This window comes from Pempheris klunzingeri, chromosome 12, assembly GCF_042242105.1.
Source record: "Pempheris klunzingeri isolate RE-2024b chromosome 12, fPemKlu1.hap1, whole genome shotgun sequence".
Classification (NCBI taxonomy): domain Eukaryota; kingdom Metazoa; phylum Chordata; class Actinopteri; order Acropomatiformes; family Pempheridae; genus Pempheris; species Pempheris klunzingeri.
The window spans coordinates 4,752,548-4,771,243 of NC_092023.1; the positions used below are offsets into that span (position 1 = coordinate 4,752,548).

Sequence of the window (18,696 nt, forward strand, 5' to 3'; positions counted from 1 at the left end):
CTGCAGCAGCGTGAAAGCAGAGACGGGAACAGCTCAATGGCATTACAGGTGGAATGAGCACTATGACGAAGGCTGCGTTCATAAATCCACAGGCAGAGCAAATCAAGCTGTCAGCTTGTAAATACCATTTAGAGGATATGTGTGTAAAGTTTTGCAGTGCTGCTGATGATGAGCGTGTTATTTTGGCCTTAAGGAGATGACCTTCCTCCTTCCTTTTTCCCCTCCAGTCATGCTTCTCCTCTCCCTTTCCAGTTTTAGCATCAGAATCCCCACCTACACCTGCACTTCACAAGTCAATTGGATCAATTCCTCTATGTCTACCTTTTATCTACTGACCACTAAATGGACACTTGTACATCACACAGCCCTTTTATCCCCAAAAAAAGATTTCCCAATTTAGAGTTGGTCACTGTCTCTGAGGAAACAACGCTTCAGGTCTGTTATATCAGGTCGTATTGGTTTCCTCTGTGCTCACTTGGCCCCTGGCTAATGCCCTGCTCCATGTATGGATTTTCTGTCCTGTATTTCCTCAGCCTGTCTGCCTGTGATAGGTTGTTCAGATCTAACCCTGCAGAACGCTGCTGATTGTGGTGGTATATCTTCATCTTTATGTCTGAGTACAGCAGAAAGCTCTGCCAACGATCTGCTGATGTTTGCCTCACGATGGATTTGGAGAATTAGCAACAAGGGCATGTGTTGCAGTTTGCAAGTGTATGAATTACAGTTTTTATTTGATTCTCGTTCGCTGCGATGGGCAGGACAGACGTGGGCTTTAGTCGTGGTCCAAAAGTGTTGTGTGTGTGAATTTGTTTGATGGGAATTTTCATCTTCTCACGAGTGTACCGAGTGTGTCTCTAGACTTTTATTATTGCTGCACATTTTCTTAGCACCTATTAAGTCTTTGAAAAACTCATTTGAAAGAGAAAAAGTGACATTTTGAAGCTAAAAAAAGATGTTGGTAGCATTCCTCACCTCCAGCTGGTGTGTTTTTCCCTTTAGGTGGAGATGTTGTTGTGGCTGGTTTTGCTCCTGCCTGTCCTCTCCTGGGCTCAGCGATCAGAGCCCATGTTCTCAGCCATAACCAGGACTGTCCTTCCTCCCGACTATGACAACAACCCCACCCAGCTCAACTATGGCGTGGCTGTCACTGATGTGGATGGGGATGGAGACCTGGAGATGTTTGTGGCTGGGTGAGAAAGGAGAAGTGTTGTGTAAAACAATGTTTTGTTACTCAGCGTTTCTCCAGCTTTAAGAATCTCAAATCTCTGATATTTTCTTGTTCTTTTCAGTGTTGCGAGCAGTAGGCAATTTATCAATTTATAACAAGTACCATGGCTCAGAGGGGGCGCCGCCCCCTCCCTACAGGAATATTGTAGGAATACTACAGGCAGCAGTGTGTCTTTATGAGTGTCTTGCTCTTCTGTGACTAGACGTTGCTACTTTTGATGATGAAAATGACAGCGCTCCATAGAGTAAATAGGCTACAACATAGTATAGAAATGGGTAATTATAGTATATAATTTAGAGAATGTTATAGATTCCAGGTGAAACTGACAGAAGGGTGGACTGAAAAAGATGCGCTTGCAAATCTGTCCGCTTCTTCACCACCGTGGACAGCGGCATGAAATTATTGGTACGCAGCACGGTTAGGGGCCATTCAGATGCTGCGTTTGAAAATGGAAATGTAGAAAACGCCAGCTGTCCAAACTGCTTTCAAGGTTGTGCTACTGTGGCGCCTGTGGTTACTAAGCAGTAAAAACCAGACACTGGAAATGTTTAGCCTAGCAAAAAAAAATGTTAGAGCAAACATTAGAGCAAATTAGCTAACTATTAAACATTAACATTAAACGTTGCAGCTAGTAAAAAGAAAGGGCATCATGCTGATAATCAAGAGTTGAACTGATATTTCTCCAGGTATTATTCCTTCTGTTGCTGTCAAAATACTAAGAACCTGACAGGACGTAGAGGTCCATGTCTCCCTGAATGAGGATCATCTCTTCCATCTTCAGTTGGCTGACCTTTCAACCGGATGTTGTAACATCCTCGGTGGCAAAGCGTGAAGCAGGTCCTGTGCAGCTGGTTGCTTAATTCTTGTCACATGACCTGTGGGACACTCGCCACATTTGAAAAAGTTGAGACTTTTCTATCTCAGCGTGCCCATAAAAACAGACGCGTTACAGTGAATGTGAATGCGTCACTTCCGGTTTGATCGTCACGCATCTCCATTGAAAACAATGAACTTGTGTGCACAAAAGACAGAACATCTGATGGGCCCTAACAAGGGGGGATGCATTTTGGTCATTTCCCCTTCATCTCCCCTCTAATTGCCTACTGCTTACAAGCACTCACATTTTTCTATAATGCACAATTAGAGCAATTAATTAACTGTTGAGCGATATCCAACTCTAGGAGGCTAAAATGAAAGTGCACTGTCATTTTCCAAGCTAAAGGTTGAAGACAAAGGCAAAAGACTAAAAGACGAGAGATGTTAAGGGTGCCCTGAGGCTCACTCGGCTGATGAAAATGGATGTGATTGGATAGAGCGCCATTGATGGGAACAGTTTGGCAAGCCTGCCTCTCTCCAGTGAAGCAGCAATGAATTTCCAAATGCTTAATAGAATATAGATGGACCAAAATGACCCTGCTGAATAAATGTCATTTAGCCGAGACACCCTATTCAGCAGGTATCCCGGACAAGAGGGCATCCCAAGACCTCATAGAGGATGTAATTTCATTTAGAGTTTAGGATGAAGTTTTGCATTATATTTTATCGTTATTATACAATAAAATTAAGGTGGGACAAGTCACGTCAAGTCACTGTGGTCAAACTTGTTCAGCAATTCACTCATAATCACACTGTGTGTCCATGTTAAAAGAGAAGAGTGCTGACTGACCAGGTTTGTGTCCTTTAGTGGCCTCTTTTCTGTGTCTCCCTTATTTTGATTAACAAACTAGGTCAAAAGTATCTCCAAGGGGAGAGTTTCCAAAGTCTTTGTAATGTTTATCCAATTTGATATTTTTGATTTTCACTGCAAGCTGTTGCTTCACCCTCCCCTGGTGCAAAAACAGGATGATTAATTTCATTGGGTTTGAATCCAGCTCGAAATCAAAGCAAAACAAACAACAATAAAAAAAACTATACTGATTATGAAAATGTAAAAATTTCTAATTGGTGATTTCAAAGGCCCTGAAAGTGTATTTTCTCAACCAACTAAAGTTATAGGGAGATACTTAAAAGATTAGTATTGCACTCCTATAAGAAAAAAGATCTTGTTTATTCCACACAGTCCTCTTCCTTGTCAAAACCTGGTGCCCACTTTATCCACAATGCAACATGACTGCTGACAAACCGCAGTTTGTCCAGAGTTTCGGGGGGGCGGTTATACTAGTAGCAGCTACTGTAGCTTGGAGCCACTAACTTCAAATAGAGATGAAGAGCAGGCTACAGAGGTCTGGCAGCTTTGCATCTCCACATGTTTGACATGTTCAAGCCTGTAGACAACCCCAACTGATGTCTTGGTGGCCTTAAGTGACATCAATTGAGGCGATTTATCACATATGCCACATAACTCCCCCCAAAATACTTTGATGTGTAAAACATTGGAGTTCCCTTCTATGGTTGGATATTAGGTTTTCAGACAATTTAATCATATAGTTTTACAAAATTATGCCTAACAGAATCCTTCATCTAAAAGTGAAGCAACGTAAACATTGTTTTCAGGACTTTCAGGCAGCATCATTAGCTCCTACTTATGAATTGAGGATTGAGGAACAAAGAATGTCACTTTAGGCTTCGAAATGTTGTAATGAAGATGTAACCACTTTTCACTTGGTGCCTGTTGACAGCTACAATGGCCCAAACCTGGTGCTAAAGTATGACAAGCAGAAAAAAAGGCTTGTCAACATCGCTGTTGACAACCGTAGTTCCCCGTTCTACGCCCTGAGAGACCGTCAAGGCAACGCCATTGGAGTGACAGCGTGTGACATTGATGGAGACGGTCGGGAAGAAATTTATGTCCTTAACACCAATAACGCCTTCTCTGGTACGGTACAAGCTTTTACACGCACAGATACGCTTTTCTAACATGCACATGTGCACACACTCACGCAGAGCTTGTACCTCTTTTCTTGTACAGAGACAAAGCAGGAGAACCAGAATGCAGATATTAAGCTTATCTCATCTGAGTGCTCATCAGATAGCAGATAAGCTTTGTGCTGCTATTAATCAATTTGAGAGCTATAGAGCATACTCTGCCAAAACAGCAACACCTCCCTGCTATCATTTTTATAAAAATTACAGGGGTCACTTTCAGCCACAGCAACCAGCTCTTCTGTTTCCAATCACCCACGGTTCTTGTATTGCATAATACCTCTTTATTCTCTGTACAATCCTGAACTCTGCATCTCTCTCTCAAGGTCGGGCAACATATTCTGACAAGCTGTTTAAGTTCCGTAATGGACGCTTTGAAGATCTGCTGAACGATGACATTAACGAACACAGAGATGTGGCCAACCGTATGGCTGGGCGCTCAGTGGCCTGTGTGGACAGAAAGGTACTGCACACACACACACACACACACACACAAACACACACACACACACAGAGTGGTGAATATGCAGATCCACACACACACACACGCACACAAACTCCCTAGAGTGTCTTCTGCGTACATGCATGGGCGCTTCTGTTTGTTTACTAGTGATAACTCATGCCCTGCCTACGCCGCCCTTCTCAGCATGTGCTATGACAGTTCATTTGGGGGAATGGTGTGCCATTTTCTCTCTTCTGTCCATCGCACCAGTGTAATTACAGAAGCCAGGGCTCGTTTGTTTTATAGAACATCGCACGAGAGGAGGAGTGATGACTACACACTACTGTTTTCTGCCCGTAGCATTTTCTCTCTTTCTCTCAGTCCCTTTCTCGTTGTTTTCTTCCCTCTTTCCACCTCCCTCACTAACTTTTTTTTTTTCTTCTCTCTGAATGACACGCTCACACTTTTTCTTTGTCTCTTATCTCACACACATACGGTCCTCACTTCCAATCAGGGGACGGGATAAAGAAAGTAATGGGGGGAGGAGGACAGTAGGGATTACAATAGATGTTTTAACCACAGTCCCATCTCACTGAGCACTGATAGGTTGTGCAGCTGCCAAACCGATTGGAAAGATATCTGCTTTTAATGGCATAATGCTTTTAGAGGAAGCCAAAATCCTGATGTGTGTTCTTCTATGCTAGTTCCAGCAGACTGACAGAGGGAGAGAGAGAGAATTCATTTTCCTATTGCTGAGCAAGTTTTATTAGAAAAGACTTGGAACAGCAGAAGGTTACACAGGCCAAAACCAAAGCATGTTGTGTAGTCGGCTGGGTAGTTAATGTGTTTGGTCATGTGTATTCATAAATAAAGTGTTATCTTTCAGAAAAAGAGCCACAATTAGTCATCCAACTGTTTCATCCCTCCCGGTCTCCTTGAAAATGACGTCCCATCATTTGTCTTATGCAAACTGATGAAGGTGACATATTGAGGGGTCTCACATTTAACTGATGGATTGGTTCACTTTGCGCTGGCGGGCAGGATGGAGTGTCTGAAAATAAGTGGATCTTAAAAGCCTGAATAATTGAAAAACGCTTGATAAAAAGCTCAATATACATTTCTTTTGAAATCAAAATGAGATTAGTGGTGGTAGCTTATTCAGGTTTCTCAGTAGTAGCTGTAAAGCCTGATGTAAAGGGCCTGCAGTCACATGTCCCTGCACCAACACGCGTTCTGCAGGCATGCATGTCACACTATTCAAAATGCCAATCCCAGTGACAGAAATTAGCCTTGGGTGAAGACTTATTGAAAAATCATTGACTTTTAAGTTTGTTAAGTAACCGCCTATGGCCTTCAGGTCTTTCATTGTAGTTCATTCACATTTTGTCAAGTTCTGAATGTGTGTGTGTGTGTTTGTGAGTGTGTGTAAATGCAGCCCACTCCTGCACCTCAGCAGGCCGTAACGTGACGCTTCATGACATTTACATCAACTAGACTCATTTAGTTTTCTTGTCTTGTGAAAATATAGTAAAGTTAACACAAATGGTGAAATGGTGTGTATATGTGTGTGTGTGTGTGTGTGTTTGCATGTGTGCATGTGTTTGTATTGACAGAAATAGGTTGGGCCTGGTGGGAAAGCTCGTTGGAATCGAGTGTGTAGTCTATTAGTGTGGTTCCGTCTGTGAGTTTGTGTCTGCAGGGACTCTGACTGATAATGGAGTGTGAAATTAATCTCCAAAGGGAGGCGGAGGATGGAATACGGAGAGAGGCTGAGAAAGAGGGGGTAAAGGGTAGGAAACACGGTAAAGGGAGATAAAGGGGAAAGAAAAGGTTTGATTGGTAGAAGGCGAAACTGTGCATAACATTCACAAAGATAGCAAAATAATAACTAAAAAAAGTGGTTCAAGGCAAAAAAAAAATCTGCCATTACAAATAACCTATTTAATCCTTTAAAATGATCATTTATCATAATTGATTTTTTTTTCAGAATAACAAATGACAATGTGAAAACAATGTGACGACGTGAAAGGAGAAGCTACATGGAATTATCACCTGTATCTGCGGCTCCACTCAACCTTACTGAGCTTTGTAATGAGCTCATTGTTTAGCGGACAGCTGTTTCTAGCGGGAAGCTTTAAAAGGCGTCTAACGCTACCTGCTCAGCACCAAATAGCAGACACACACAATCAGAGATAAGCTGGAGAAAATAGTTGAGCGTTTAGCAGCTAAAGAGCCAGATATTTCTCTCAAGAGTTGGTGGAGACCAAATATGGAGTTATAAGAAAGTGAATCCAGGACATACATTCAGCAGGTGACCAGATACACAACTCCAAATTAATTATATGTTGCTCTGTTACTGCCGGATGTGTAAATAAACAACTGTTTGCTAATAAGCTTGCCATATTAACTTAAGTGTTGATATTTCAAAGTTGTATTCATAACTTGTTTCCGCTGTCCCCATGTGGCCCAGAAACCTGTTATTACAGGTATAAAGGAAAGAATAAACTCCTGACCTTTTTTAAAATATTTATGTATTCAGGAACAAATGGGCTTGAGAGCCACAGACAGGGTGAGGAATTTGTAAAGTATTGAGAGAAAATATAAAATGAAACATAACCAGCACTATCCTTTAAAAGGTCAGTACGTTTTGTCAATTTTGTTGGTGGTGTTGAGCGATGTGTCTCTCCAGAAACAGTGTCCTCATTACCGTGGTAAAAGGAGTTCCAATAAAAAGTGTTGATGCTGAGGACTGTGATTTATCCAGAGCAACCAAGAAATTGTGTCTGGAAAGAGAAGGCGCTGTTGAAATGCAATTTTTAGAATGCTACGAGCATCACAAATTAAATTGCACTCCCCTCTATTGTACTTTGGTGGCAGGAGAAATGTAAGAGTCGCATAACTGTGCATGGGGTCAGACACCACAACAGGGAAGTATGAGTAAATATAAGTAAATATGTTTTAAATTGGGTCTACTGAATCATCAAATGACTTAAAGATAGCCTCTTATTATGTTATTATGCTGCATTCATTATATTTAAGTACAGTATATTCACAAATGTAAGCCATATTTTGTTTTTTCACAGGGTACAGGCCGATATGCTATCTACATAGCCAACTATGCCAGTGGCATTGTGGGCCCTCACGCTCTCATAGAAATGGACGAGGCAGCGAGCGACCTCTCGCAGGGCGTCATTGCCCTCTCCAACGTGGCAGAGCAGGCTGGAGTCAACAAGTTCACTGGTAGGTGTGAAGAAATGTCTGCGTGACAAAGACCCTTGCTGTAAGATCATCCAGCACCACTGGACCTTCAGTCTGATTTATACAGACATCTGCAGAGGAGCTGTTGTACCCATAGAGCCTGAAATATAGTACAGAGAAGGTGCTAGATGGGAGGCGAGTAAGGGAGAGTTGGAGAGGTGCCAGGAGGGGGAAAAAAAAAAAAAGGAAAGTGAGCGAAAGAAAGAGAGCATGAGTGGAAGCGCTAGAGAAGAAAGAACCGGAGAGAGAGAAGGGTGGTGGGCTCTTTTGGCCCTGTCAGCTGTTTACTCCAGTCAAAGTCACAGGAAGGCGAAGGGGAAGGGCGACACACACATACATCAGAGCAGCTCAACGGCCCAGAGATGGCATCTATCACAGCCTGCTGTGGTTCCCCTGGACTGCTGAAGGTGTGAACATAAGTACATGGATGCCATTATAGCACAATGTATTTTATTTGCAACCAGCGTGGTCAGAGTCAGTCTTATCCAAGTGTTACTATACAGGTTAAATGTTTTCAGTGTCGACAGGACAGGATGATTTCAGGTCGCCCCAGACCCCCTATTGTTTGGTTGGTTCAGAAAGGAAGGAACAAGGCAACAATGTCAAAGTGGCCAGTAAAATCTCTGGGGAGAAGTGGTCTTCTTTGGTAGACATTTTTTGCTGGCAAATCACCGAAAAGCAACATCCAATTTCAGCAATTTCATCCTGTCTTTAAGAACGATACAGGCGTCCGAAAATCTGGCGTAACAGCTTCAAAATCTCACTTATTCCATGTGAAATAACTCACATTTATGCCATAATCTGGCTCTCAGTTCCCTCCAAAGTCCTGCACTTTTATCTTGTTCTAATTTCCGTTTTTATCTCATTGACCATGTGATGTATATTTATTGTCACATCTCTTACTGTCTTGCATTTTGAATGTGTCTTTGTTGTTTTTTTTAAGATGCTCTCGGCTCTTTAAGAACAATAAAGGTCTGAACTGAACTGAGCTCATTAATTATTTTGATAGAAATGTTCCTTTAAATGCTTTTGAAACTACATTACCTTGAAATTATTTTTTCTCTACATAAGAAATCGCATCAGAATTTATCACCACCCCGCATCCCACTCCCTCAGCTTGCATTGACACGTCACTTAACCCTGTGATGGATACTACTTCGGTACAGAAGAGGAGAACGATTAATGCCAAAATGAACGATTTCATGATCTGTTTCTTTGATAACAGGGAGCCATCGTGAGTAAAAACCGCTGCCTCTTTGATAGCCCACTTTATTGTAACCACTGAAAAGTCCTTGAAGCTGATGTCGAAGGAAGTTTTGGAATTGGGACACGACTTTGTATTTGAGCGTAACAGAATCAATCTTCATCATCTATAGATCTTTTTGCATGCAGGATGTCATCTGAGCCGCTGGGGGGGCAGAGTGGGCTGGCCCGGAATCGGTGTGAATGATGTACGGTAGATGGCTTTGTCATCAAACTGCCGTTAATCAGAGCAGAGGGACAGTCAGTGAAGTTGTATATCTAATGGTTACATATCTCAGGAGAGACATTAGTGGTTTATGGCCATAGGGGGCCAGTGATATTTGTCTGGGCTGATGGAGCGGGCCAGTAAATCAGGAGCGAGTCCTGACTCAGAGCACTGACTCTGCATACTGGAAGGGCAATCAGAGCCCTTTCAACTCCATAATCAGACTCCACTGGTCACAGATGAGACACTTGAGCGAAACACTTCACTTTGTAGAAAGTCATTGGAAAATCCTTGGGTGATACCGAGAGAGTATTAAACAGTCACAAAGATCCTTTCATAGGGAAAATTGCTGTTAGTTTTTGGCTAAGGCAGAAGATTCTCAGTGTGTCACGGCTTTGCATTTTTGTGTTTCTTTATGCCTAGGTGTGTTCCTCAGTGTGTGTGTGTGTGTGTGTGTGTGTGTAGCCCATCAGAGTCAGTGTCTGTGTCAGCAGAAAGACCTGCCCTGCTTCGAGGAAATGGCCTGGAAAGACAGTAATGATCACTTGCCGTTCACTTTTGCTATGGAGCAGATCTCTCTCCCTTTGTTTTACCTATCCTGTTTTTTTCTTTTTAAAACTGTCTGTTCACCTTTTTAACTCTGTTCTCTCTCATCTCTTTGTCTCCATTTGTGCAGGAGGGCGAGGAGTCGTGGTGGGACCCATTGTCAGCCAAACCCTGTCCGATGTGTTTTGTGACAACGAGTATGGACCGAACTTCCTGTTCAGGAACAACGGTGATGGAACTTTTACTGACGTGGCGCAGCAGGCTGGTGAGAACAACCTGGACAATTGAATAGATCGGCTAGTTTTCAACATGTGAATATAGTGCAGTATTGACATATTGCCATCTACCCATAGGTGTGGAGGATCCCATGCAGCATGGCAGAGGGGTCGCTCTGGCAGACTTCAACCGTGATGGCAAGACAGACATTGTGTATGGTAACTGGAACGGACCTCATCGCCTGTACATGCAGCTGAATAACCGCAAACAGAAATTCAAGGTGGTTCCACACGTGTTTGTTTTTTTTTTTAACAACTTTTTATGCACACAAATGCCCATAGATCCTTAAAAACCTCATTTATCAACATAACTGTAAAGTCTCTGTATGCTTGAAACAAACATGGTTGTTTGACGCGAGAAAAGTTCACAAAGGCGCTCCAGATGTTGACACTCGAAGGTAAGGTGAGAAGGGTGCCATCACTGAGAGAGGCAAAGCAAATTAAATGGGGTTATGGGCACACACTTTCAGTTGTACACATGAAACAGTGACAGAAGTAGTTATATGACGAGAGAAAAGAGCTTTAGAGTAAAGTTTAAACTCTGATAAAGAAGGTTTGAGACGTTATTAGATAAATAAAGTCCTCAGTATGCTTCAAACAAAGGATCAGTTGACCCAAATTACAGAATAAATACGTTTTCACATACCTCTAGTATAAATATATAGATGTGCGTCAACAGTTTTGATTGGGACTATTTCTTTGGTTGGCAACAGCTCCAGTGAAAACTCAGTGATAATCTCAGACAGAATATCAGGCACAGCAAATGATGTAGTTGTGGTTCTCTCTTCTTCTGCATCCAGAATCAATTTCTAAAAGAACAAGCGGCACAAAGACAGCAAATCTCACCCATTAACTCTGTAGATCACAGTCATCTATGCTGATGGAAAGTGGGCCAGCACCGACTCGTGCTAGTCAGTTAGGATTGAGTGGGATTTAAAGACGGATGGGCGGTGATTTACTCAATAGACGACTATAGACAAATCCTGTAAGACAGCCAGCAGTGCGTGTGTGTTTGTGTAATGCAGTTAAAAGCAGCACAGACAGAGACAGAGACAGAGACAGGCTCTGCTCTGCTCTGCGTGTAAATCTGCAGAGGTTTTGCGCTCAGTGATCTATCTGTCAGCACCTGCGGCCGCATCTTTTACCAAAGAGATAAATGTCACAGGAGACATCTTTATAGGGGTCAAATAAGGGGTTAATGTTTGATGCTCAACCCATAGAGAATTCCATCAACGTGACACACACACACACACACACACTGCACTCTAATGCACGCACAAACACACAGAAGACAAATTGAATTAGCTAGCTGATGTTTTTTAAACAAAGACTGTTAAATCACAAGCCCACAACACATTTAAGACCTCTCTCCCCCCCACACACACGCTGACACTCCTACTGACTGTGTTGACCTTTGGCATGCATAATGAAGCCGTTGTATCACTCCAGTAAACTGCTAATTAAATTGGGCTGAAATAGCAGCTTGCCTAGGTGGTGGAAAGTGCCGATTAGGCCCGTTTGTGCTTTAATTAAAATCTATTGCCGAGGTTTTCCTAGCAATAGGTCTAACACGCATACACACACACACACACACAAAACCACACCTAGGCATACCTGTGTATATAAAGAGACGGAAAAGGTCCCAACTGAGTTTTGCTTCTTAGTTATTGTGTACCAAAATCAGAGCAGGAATAATTTAGCAATGAATTAATATGAGAGTTTAGAAGAGCAATTTCATCATAGTCTATTATTTATACTGTTATTCCAACTAATCAGAATGTTTGTCATAAAACTGTATAGTAAAGAATTAAAAATACACTTTTATATTATTCATATTATTTATTTAACATTGAAAAATTTAGTCTTCGTCGTAAGAAAGCTACAAAACGTTGATATTTGAAGACATTTAATTAAAAAAAATCTTAGACCAAACATTCTCTCCTCTTTTCCTGTAAATCTCAAGTTTTTGTGCAGTAGATTTTGTTTGGGTGAGATTCTCTTTCTTTTTCCTTATGATACATCTATTCATCAAACTAGTAATATAGTAAACGTACAAGTGTCTCTCCCTCCTTTCCTCCCTCGCTCATGGCCTCAGTTGGCCATCCCCTCTCCTTCACCTGAGAAGCAGAAGGTCACTGTATGACCCCCCCACCACCGGTTTTATGAGCCTTATAATTAAAACAGGGAGTAAATACTGGAAGGAGTGAAGGGCTGCTCTATAACTCTTCCCCGACTTATCACCGTGTCACTGAAGCGAAGAGATATCCGTTACTTTCTTGTGCAAAAACTCATCTCCTGAGGAGACTTTTTCACGGCAGGAGTGCTGCAGTCTTCTTTTCTTATGTCAGATAATGTAAAAAAAAGGGTTTTTCTTCTTATCTTTAGGCTTCAGATGAAACTCTTAGATCCTTGTCTAACTCAAGGACTGTATTATTGATGGACATGTTGTCTGTGACCTACAGGTTATAGTTAACAGTCTCTCTAGTCATTGGCTCAGCTCGCACCACCTGTCCACACTTTGGACTGAACTGGATGTGCAAACTGTAATAACAGCAGGTTCTGGTGAAAATACTCTTTTTTGTTGATATTTTTCTATATATTAATATAAAATGTAGAATATGCTTTCATCAGCATTTAACGAAAAGGACATTTCCTCAGGGGCAAAACAAACAAAAAGCAGAATTAAATGAATCATGTAGCAGAAAACCAAGCAGCTTAGGTGTGACGTAACATAATACATGATGAACACAGCAATAAGGCAGTTTGTTAAATAATCCGACAGCAGTACAGGTGAAGTTTGTGATGAGAATTTAGTTACAATTTAGTCCATGTGCTCTGCAGTCACAGCTGTTATGTTTTCTCATTTGCTTTCAGCTTATAAATAACTAAAATGCACTTCCTCCATTTGTTGTATGTGTGTGTGTGTGTGTGTGTTTCACTGAAGTACCTTGTGTTTGCTTTTTTTTTTTTCAGGACATAGCATCCCAGAAGTTTTCCATGCCGTCTCCGGTTCGCACCGTTATGGTTGCAGATTTTGACAACGACAACGAACTGGAGGTCTTCTTCAACAACATCGCCTATAGGGGCCCCTCCGCCAACAGGCTCTTTAGGTACTCACACAGAAATAGACACACACACACATTTCTCATACTATTGTGCTTAATGTGTGTGTGCACGTTTTAATAGCACTTTGGTGACGAGCTTAATGGACTACTCCTCTGTCTTGATTTAATATTCTAAAACTGGGCTTGGAAGCTGAGAAGAATTTAAAATTACCTGCCAAGGATACTTATCTAGTCTGGCATCCCGCCTCCTCCTCCACACATGAATGAATCTTTCATTAGGACAGTTTTAGGTCTCTTTTTGGCTCGCTGTTTGGCTTCCTCTCTAGATAATATTAATGAACTCAGCTCTCAATATGCAACTTTTGATACATATCAATTGTTAGGACTTAATAGTAGAATAAACCCATCCTGTCTGAATAAAAATCTGATCTGGCATATTTTTCTGAACAGGATGCAGAAGTCAAGATGAATGCTGCCATGAACTAGTGGGTCAATTCATACTGAATATCAAAAATCAGTGTAAGCCCCAGAGATTTCCTGGATCAAAATATTCCTGCGCACCAGGTCCTTGGAGAAGAATTTGTCTTTCAGGACACGATGATGGCCCGACAGGGGTCACTGCTCCATGGCCCGTGGCTCTGCCATTGTCTAGTATGAAGATGAATCAGCTAATTTAACTCTGCTCTCTGGCACTGAACAAAACAAGCTCAAACTATTGTGCTCAAGCTAATTAATTTAAATCAACTAATCAATATTTAGCTGAGCTGAGGGGTTTAACAGCCAGGATCAGCACATTAGTGCATTGTGAAATTAAATTACAACTTGAGGGAACTTGGATATTGAAATACTTTGTTATTAAAGGTACATGGTAGCTGGTAATGTGCATCGTCATTGTCTTTGTATTAACATTCTTAATCTGTAGACTACTTGCAAGTATAGATACCAAATGAATGTAATAGAGTAAAAAGTCCAATAATTCTGTCTGAAATGTAATAGAAGTATTAAAATAGTCAAGTAAAGTACAAGTTCTTTAAATATTAATGTTTTCTATTGATTTGATGGATAATTGCTATGATGTTGATTTGATAGGGTGAGTAGGAGAGAGCACGGTGACCCTCAGATAGAAGAGTTAAATGTCGGGGAGGCATCAGAGCCTGAAGGACGAGGGACTGGTGAGTTTGGCAGAACCAACGGCTATTTTACAACTCAGCATCAACAATGATTAACAGCCTAACACCTGCTGTTCTAACGTCTAAGCATTAGATGGCACCAGAGCTCCACTAGGATCTGAGTTCCCTCCTTGTTTTATTAAGAAAAATACTGCTTACACATGATTAGTTCTATGAAAGTTGAAACATTATGTTTCCCTGCATGAGGATAATACATGTTATGTAAGAGTTAAGTGTTAGAAGTGTTAAGAAGCATCGTTGCTGTGATGGATCCCCAGGAGCTGTAGCCACAGACTTTGATGGTGATGGCCGTCTGGAACTGCTGGTGTCTCACGGTGAAAGTGCAGCACAGCCGCTCTCTGTCTACAAAGTCAACCAGGTGACTTAAAACTCAGGATAAGTTTGACCCTCTGTAGGTCGTGTAATGTAATCTTAACCCAGCCCTCCCTTTTCTCATGCTGTCTGTGTCTCAGGGCACCACGAACTCCTGGCTGCGAGTGATTCCCCGAACCAAGTTTGGTGCTTTTGCCAGAGGAGCTAAAGTGGTGGTGTACACTAAAAAGAGCGGCCCACACACACGGATCATCGACGGTGGCTCAGGGTACCTGTGTGAGATGGAGCCTGTCGCACACTTTGGCCTTGGTACGTTTTTATTTCAGCAGCTGAAGAGCACAGAGCTGTAACCTCTTAGCTTCGCTGGTTGAGGGATATTCAGACAAAGAAAAATGGACAGAATTAAGTTTACAGAGAGTAACAGTGAGAAGGAAAAAGCAATGTTTTAATACCTGTAGCCTGATTAGACACCCATGGGAGACTAAGTGGACAAAGTGGGTAGAGATGGGAGGCAGGTGGTGCATCTGGAAGCTGGCCTGGTTTGTAAGGAACCAGTTCCCTGTATTCTTCTACTCCCATAGGACTGTAGCTCAGCCACCACCGCTCAGTGGCTGATTACTCATAACACACTCTAAGAGCAGACTTTCCACACCATCGTGGCCTCAGAACAGACCCCCACTCTTGCAAAAAAAGCATCACTTCTGGTAGACATGTGAGATTCGCTCCCCACCAGTAAATGAGAGGATGTCTGCGAGTGCAGAACAGGTGAAATACTCTTTGGCTCTCAGGCAGCACACCTGCTGAGTAGATCAGTGTCTGGCAAGGTAACTCAAGATCTGTTTACATTAGAAATGCCACTTTAATTAAGGGCTACAGGGGCCCTCTGGAGAGGGGCTTTCTCTATGCCTGATTAAAATAGTTAATGGAGAGAGAGAGAGGAGGAGAGTGCCACTCTTGTCTCTCTGTGTTGGTGTCAGCGGAAGAAGAAAGCTTCAAGAGACAACCCACGAGAAGCTGTATGAGCTCTCAAGAATCACTGAGGGGCATATGAATGTTCCTCTTTGTGTGCTGTGTCTTTGTTTTATGTCTGAACAGGAAAGGATGTGGCCACCAATGTCGAGGTGTACTGGCCAGATGGTCAGTCAGTGGCCCGACCGCTGGAGCCTTCAGAAGTCAACTCAGTGCTGGAGATCCACTATCCGAGAGACGAGGAGGAAGTCACTCCTACTGTGGAAATAGAGGTATAGTGGTGCATCATAGCAATCCGAAAATCCTATTGTTTTATAAACTACTTAAGCTTTGTAGCACTCTCGGTGTTTTGTAGCATTGCAATGAGATGAAGGAGCTCGATCAAACTGAAGTAACAACTGGCATAGCACGCTTCTTTACCGTGGTGACCTGGTCTTTGTGCTTAACTTTGTGCTTATATTGTATATTTGACAGTTAATTTGTGTTTAAGTCATGTTACAGCTCAGCAAACCTGAGGTTACGTAGTGTTCTAGCATAGAAAGACAATCAGCAGCTCAGTTTGATCCTCTACCAGGTTAATATGGCCATGTATGGACCTCAAAAGTATTCGTTGGGATTCTCCTACAAACAATGAACTTAAGTAACTTAAAGATGCTACAGATGGCTGACAAATTAAAGGAAAAAGCAGCAGAAAGCCTCCAGAACAGTGTAGATTATCCACTACTACTGGAGAGAAGAACAGTACTCACCCCACAGAATATTCCCTCATTAGGTGTTTTGTGTTTTGATGATGTGCTCAGTTGTGTTGAGGTAACGGTGAGCGACATAGCATATGATTCACATCATTTCCATACTCATCAGATCATTCCTTGTGCCTTGTGGAGGAGGGCCCTGTCATGCTGGGAGACGGAGATGGATCGAGATAGAAATGTTTCATTATAGGATAATGGTGATCCCTCAGAATAACTATGTGTTGATTAGTAATTCCGCCTCTATCTTTGGGCGACACTGGGTTCAAATCATGCAAACACAATGCAAACATCCGGCATCTGCCTATGCTTCTTCTTTAAACAGGTCTCCTCTCTGTATAATCATAGAAAAAGAATTCTTCACATAGTGGTTTTAAGTTATTTCACTGCTTGTGTCTTACAGTGTGGTCATGGGTTTGCTCTGAATGAGAACGGCCGCTGCACAGGTGAGTTGCAAAGACTTATCTGTTTATCTATTCCATGTCTGGGTCCTTGTTTAAAATCAAGAGAAAAAGAGCCTTTCCTTCCCTTGCCTCCCCCTCCCTCAGATAAAGATGAGTGTACCCAGTTTCCCTCTGTGTGCCCCTCTGACCGCCCCGTCTGCACCAACACCTATGGCAGCTATAAGTGCCGCGCCAAGAGGAGATGCAACCAGGGCTTTGAGCCCAACGATGATGGGTCAGCCTGTGTGGGTGAGTGGTCCTGGCAGAGTCAGGGTGGACTTAGCTGGATTTCCAAGATCAGGAGAACAAAGGAAGCACTGCCAGAGAACGAGATGTCTTAAGCTGCCTTAATTACTCTGGTTTTGAGTAAAGGCTTAGAGGTGCTAACATTCCTCTGGCCGTGTCCCCTCTCTGTACCCCGCTGTCTTGCATGACTAACTCCTCCATGTGAATGAGCTCTCTTTCAGCCATAAAGACGCAGATGTTGGCTAACTTTTCCCTGCCCTCTGTTTCGCCTCTTTCCCTGCAGCCCAGGTGGCTTACTTTGGGGGAACGCGGTCTTCTGGGGAACGCAAGTGGTCGGGCCTTTCTTTCTGGCTGCTCTCCGTCTCTGTGCTCCCACTCGTCTCTACCCATCTCCAGACTGGACTACTGTAGCTGTCACTGTCTCCTCCTCTTCCTAACTCTCTCCACTGCTAAATGGGGATGTACAGAAACTCTCAGAGCAAACTTTTCACATCTACTCCACCTCCTCCTCCGTGGATCTCTGCCACCTTTTTCCACCAGTCATGTACAGTCTTGCCCCCTCATCACCGCTGCTATGTGTCACCTCTTGGCTCCTGGCCCCCTGTGGACTATCAAGACACATATAGGGAGCATGCTCGCTGGGAGCTACGGGGTTCAGAACTAACTGTGTCATACCCGCAGAGCCCTCACTTCATCGCCTGGCACTTATCTTAGTGGGACCTGAACTGAAGCCAAGTCAATAAGTGGAGCTGCAGCATATAAACCACTGCACATACAGCAGACAGATCTACTGGCTCCACAGACCACGTTCATTAGAGACACGCTGAGTCCCCATCTGTATCTCCACAATGCCACTATGTTAATCCTTACAGTGTCACTCTCATCTTATTATGGGCTTACTGGGACGGTGAGGAACACCAGGTCTCCAAGCTTTGAGTTCTATGTGTGTGTGTGTGTATGAGTGTACTGCGTCCAAAGAGGCAGTCAGACAGAGGAACATATGCCAGGCCATCTGTCTCTGATGGTAGGTTACATTTTGTTACCTATGAATAATACAATAGCACAGTGGAGAATATAAACGTACGTGTGTGTGTGTGTGTGTGTGTGTATACACACAAGAGTAGCCAGGAGCGAGTTTCAAGCTTTTAAGTACAATAGTTGGAAGGTCTTGTTGAACCCAACATAACATACTTAGCAGTTTTGAAATGATTTTCCATTTAATGTAGACGTCTAAGTTGAACATGTTAACACTTTAATGTTTATACCTAACTTTGTATTTATTATTTTCCCATTTAGATAAGATAGTGGTCAGTGGAGGAGAACATGAAGACAAAAGATGATTTTAAATAAATAAAAAATTAATCAACGTTCTTGGAAAACAAAATCATCAGTTCATCATCAGTGCCTCAGTATAGTAGTGCAGTAAAATCTACCATCATCTCTTTACAATCTACACATTTCAAAGTTTAAGCACAGTAAGTGGAAAGTGTACTTTAGTCCATAATGGTGTATCTAATGATTTAATATAATACATAGTTTCATTTTCTGAAATTAATTTCTTAGTAAAAGATTTCCAAACAGCTGGTCGCTGTAGTTTTTAGCAAATATTACTCAAACAGGAGTATGTTGTGTTTTTGTTGGGA

The 18,696-nt window shown here is 42.4% G+C and overlaps 2 protein-coding genes across 4 annotated transcripts in view; one reads left to right on the forward strand and one right to left on the reverse strand.

Moving 5' to 3' along the window:
- The window catches only part of slc25a16 (solute carrier family 25 member 16), a 391,343-nt gene that overhangs the window by 30,815 nt on the left and 341,832 nt on the right, over window positions 1-18,696 (reverse strand). The window lies entirely within an intron of this gene.
- Window positions 1,006-17,464, forward strand: crtac1b (cartilage acidic protein 1b). Its single transcript, XM_070841248.1, has 14 exons — window positions 1,006-1,190; window positions 3,847-4,043; window positions 4,417-4,553; window positions 7,616-7,772; window positions 9,935-10,069; window positions 10,158-10,300; window positions 13,053-13,189; window positions 14,234-14,316; window positions 14,592-14,692; window positions 14,787-14,955; window positions 15,742-15,887; window positions 16,768-16,810; window positions 16,913-17,056; window positions 17,337-17,464. The coding sequence occupies exons 1-14, from the start codon at window positions 1,006-1,008 to the stop codon at window positions 17,462-17,464; spliced, it is 1,905 nt and encodes a 634-aa protein (XP_070697349.1).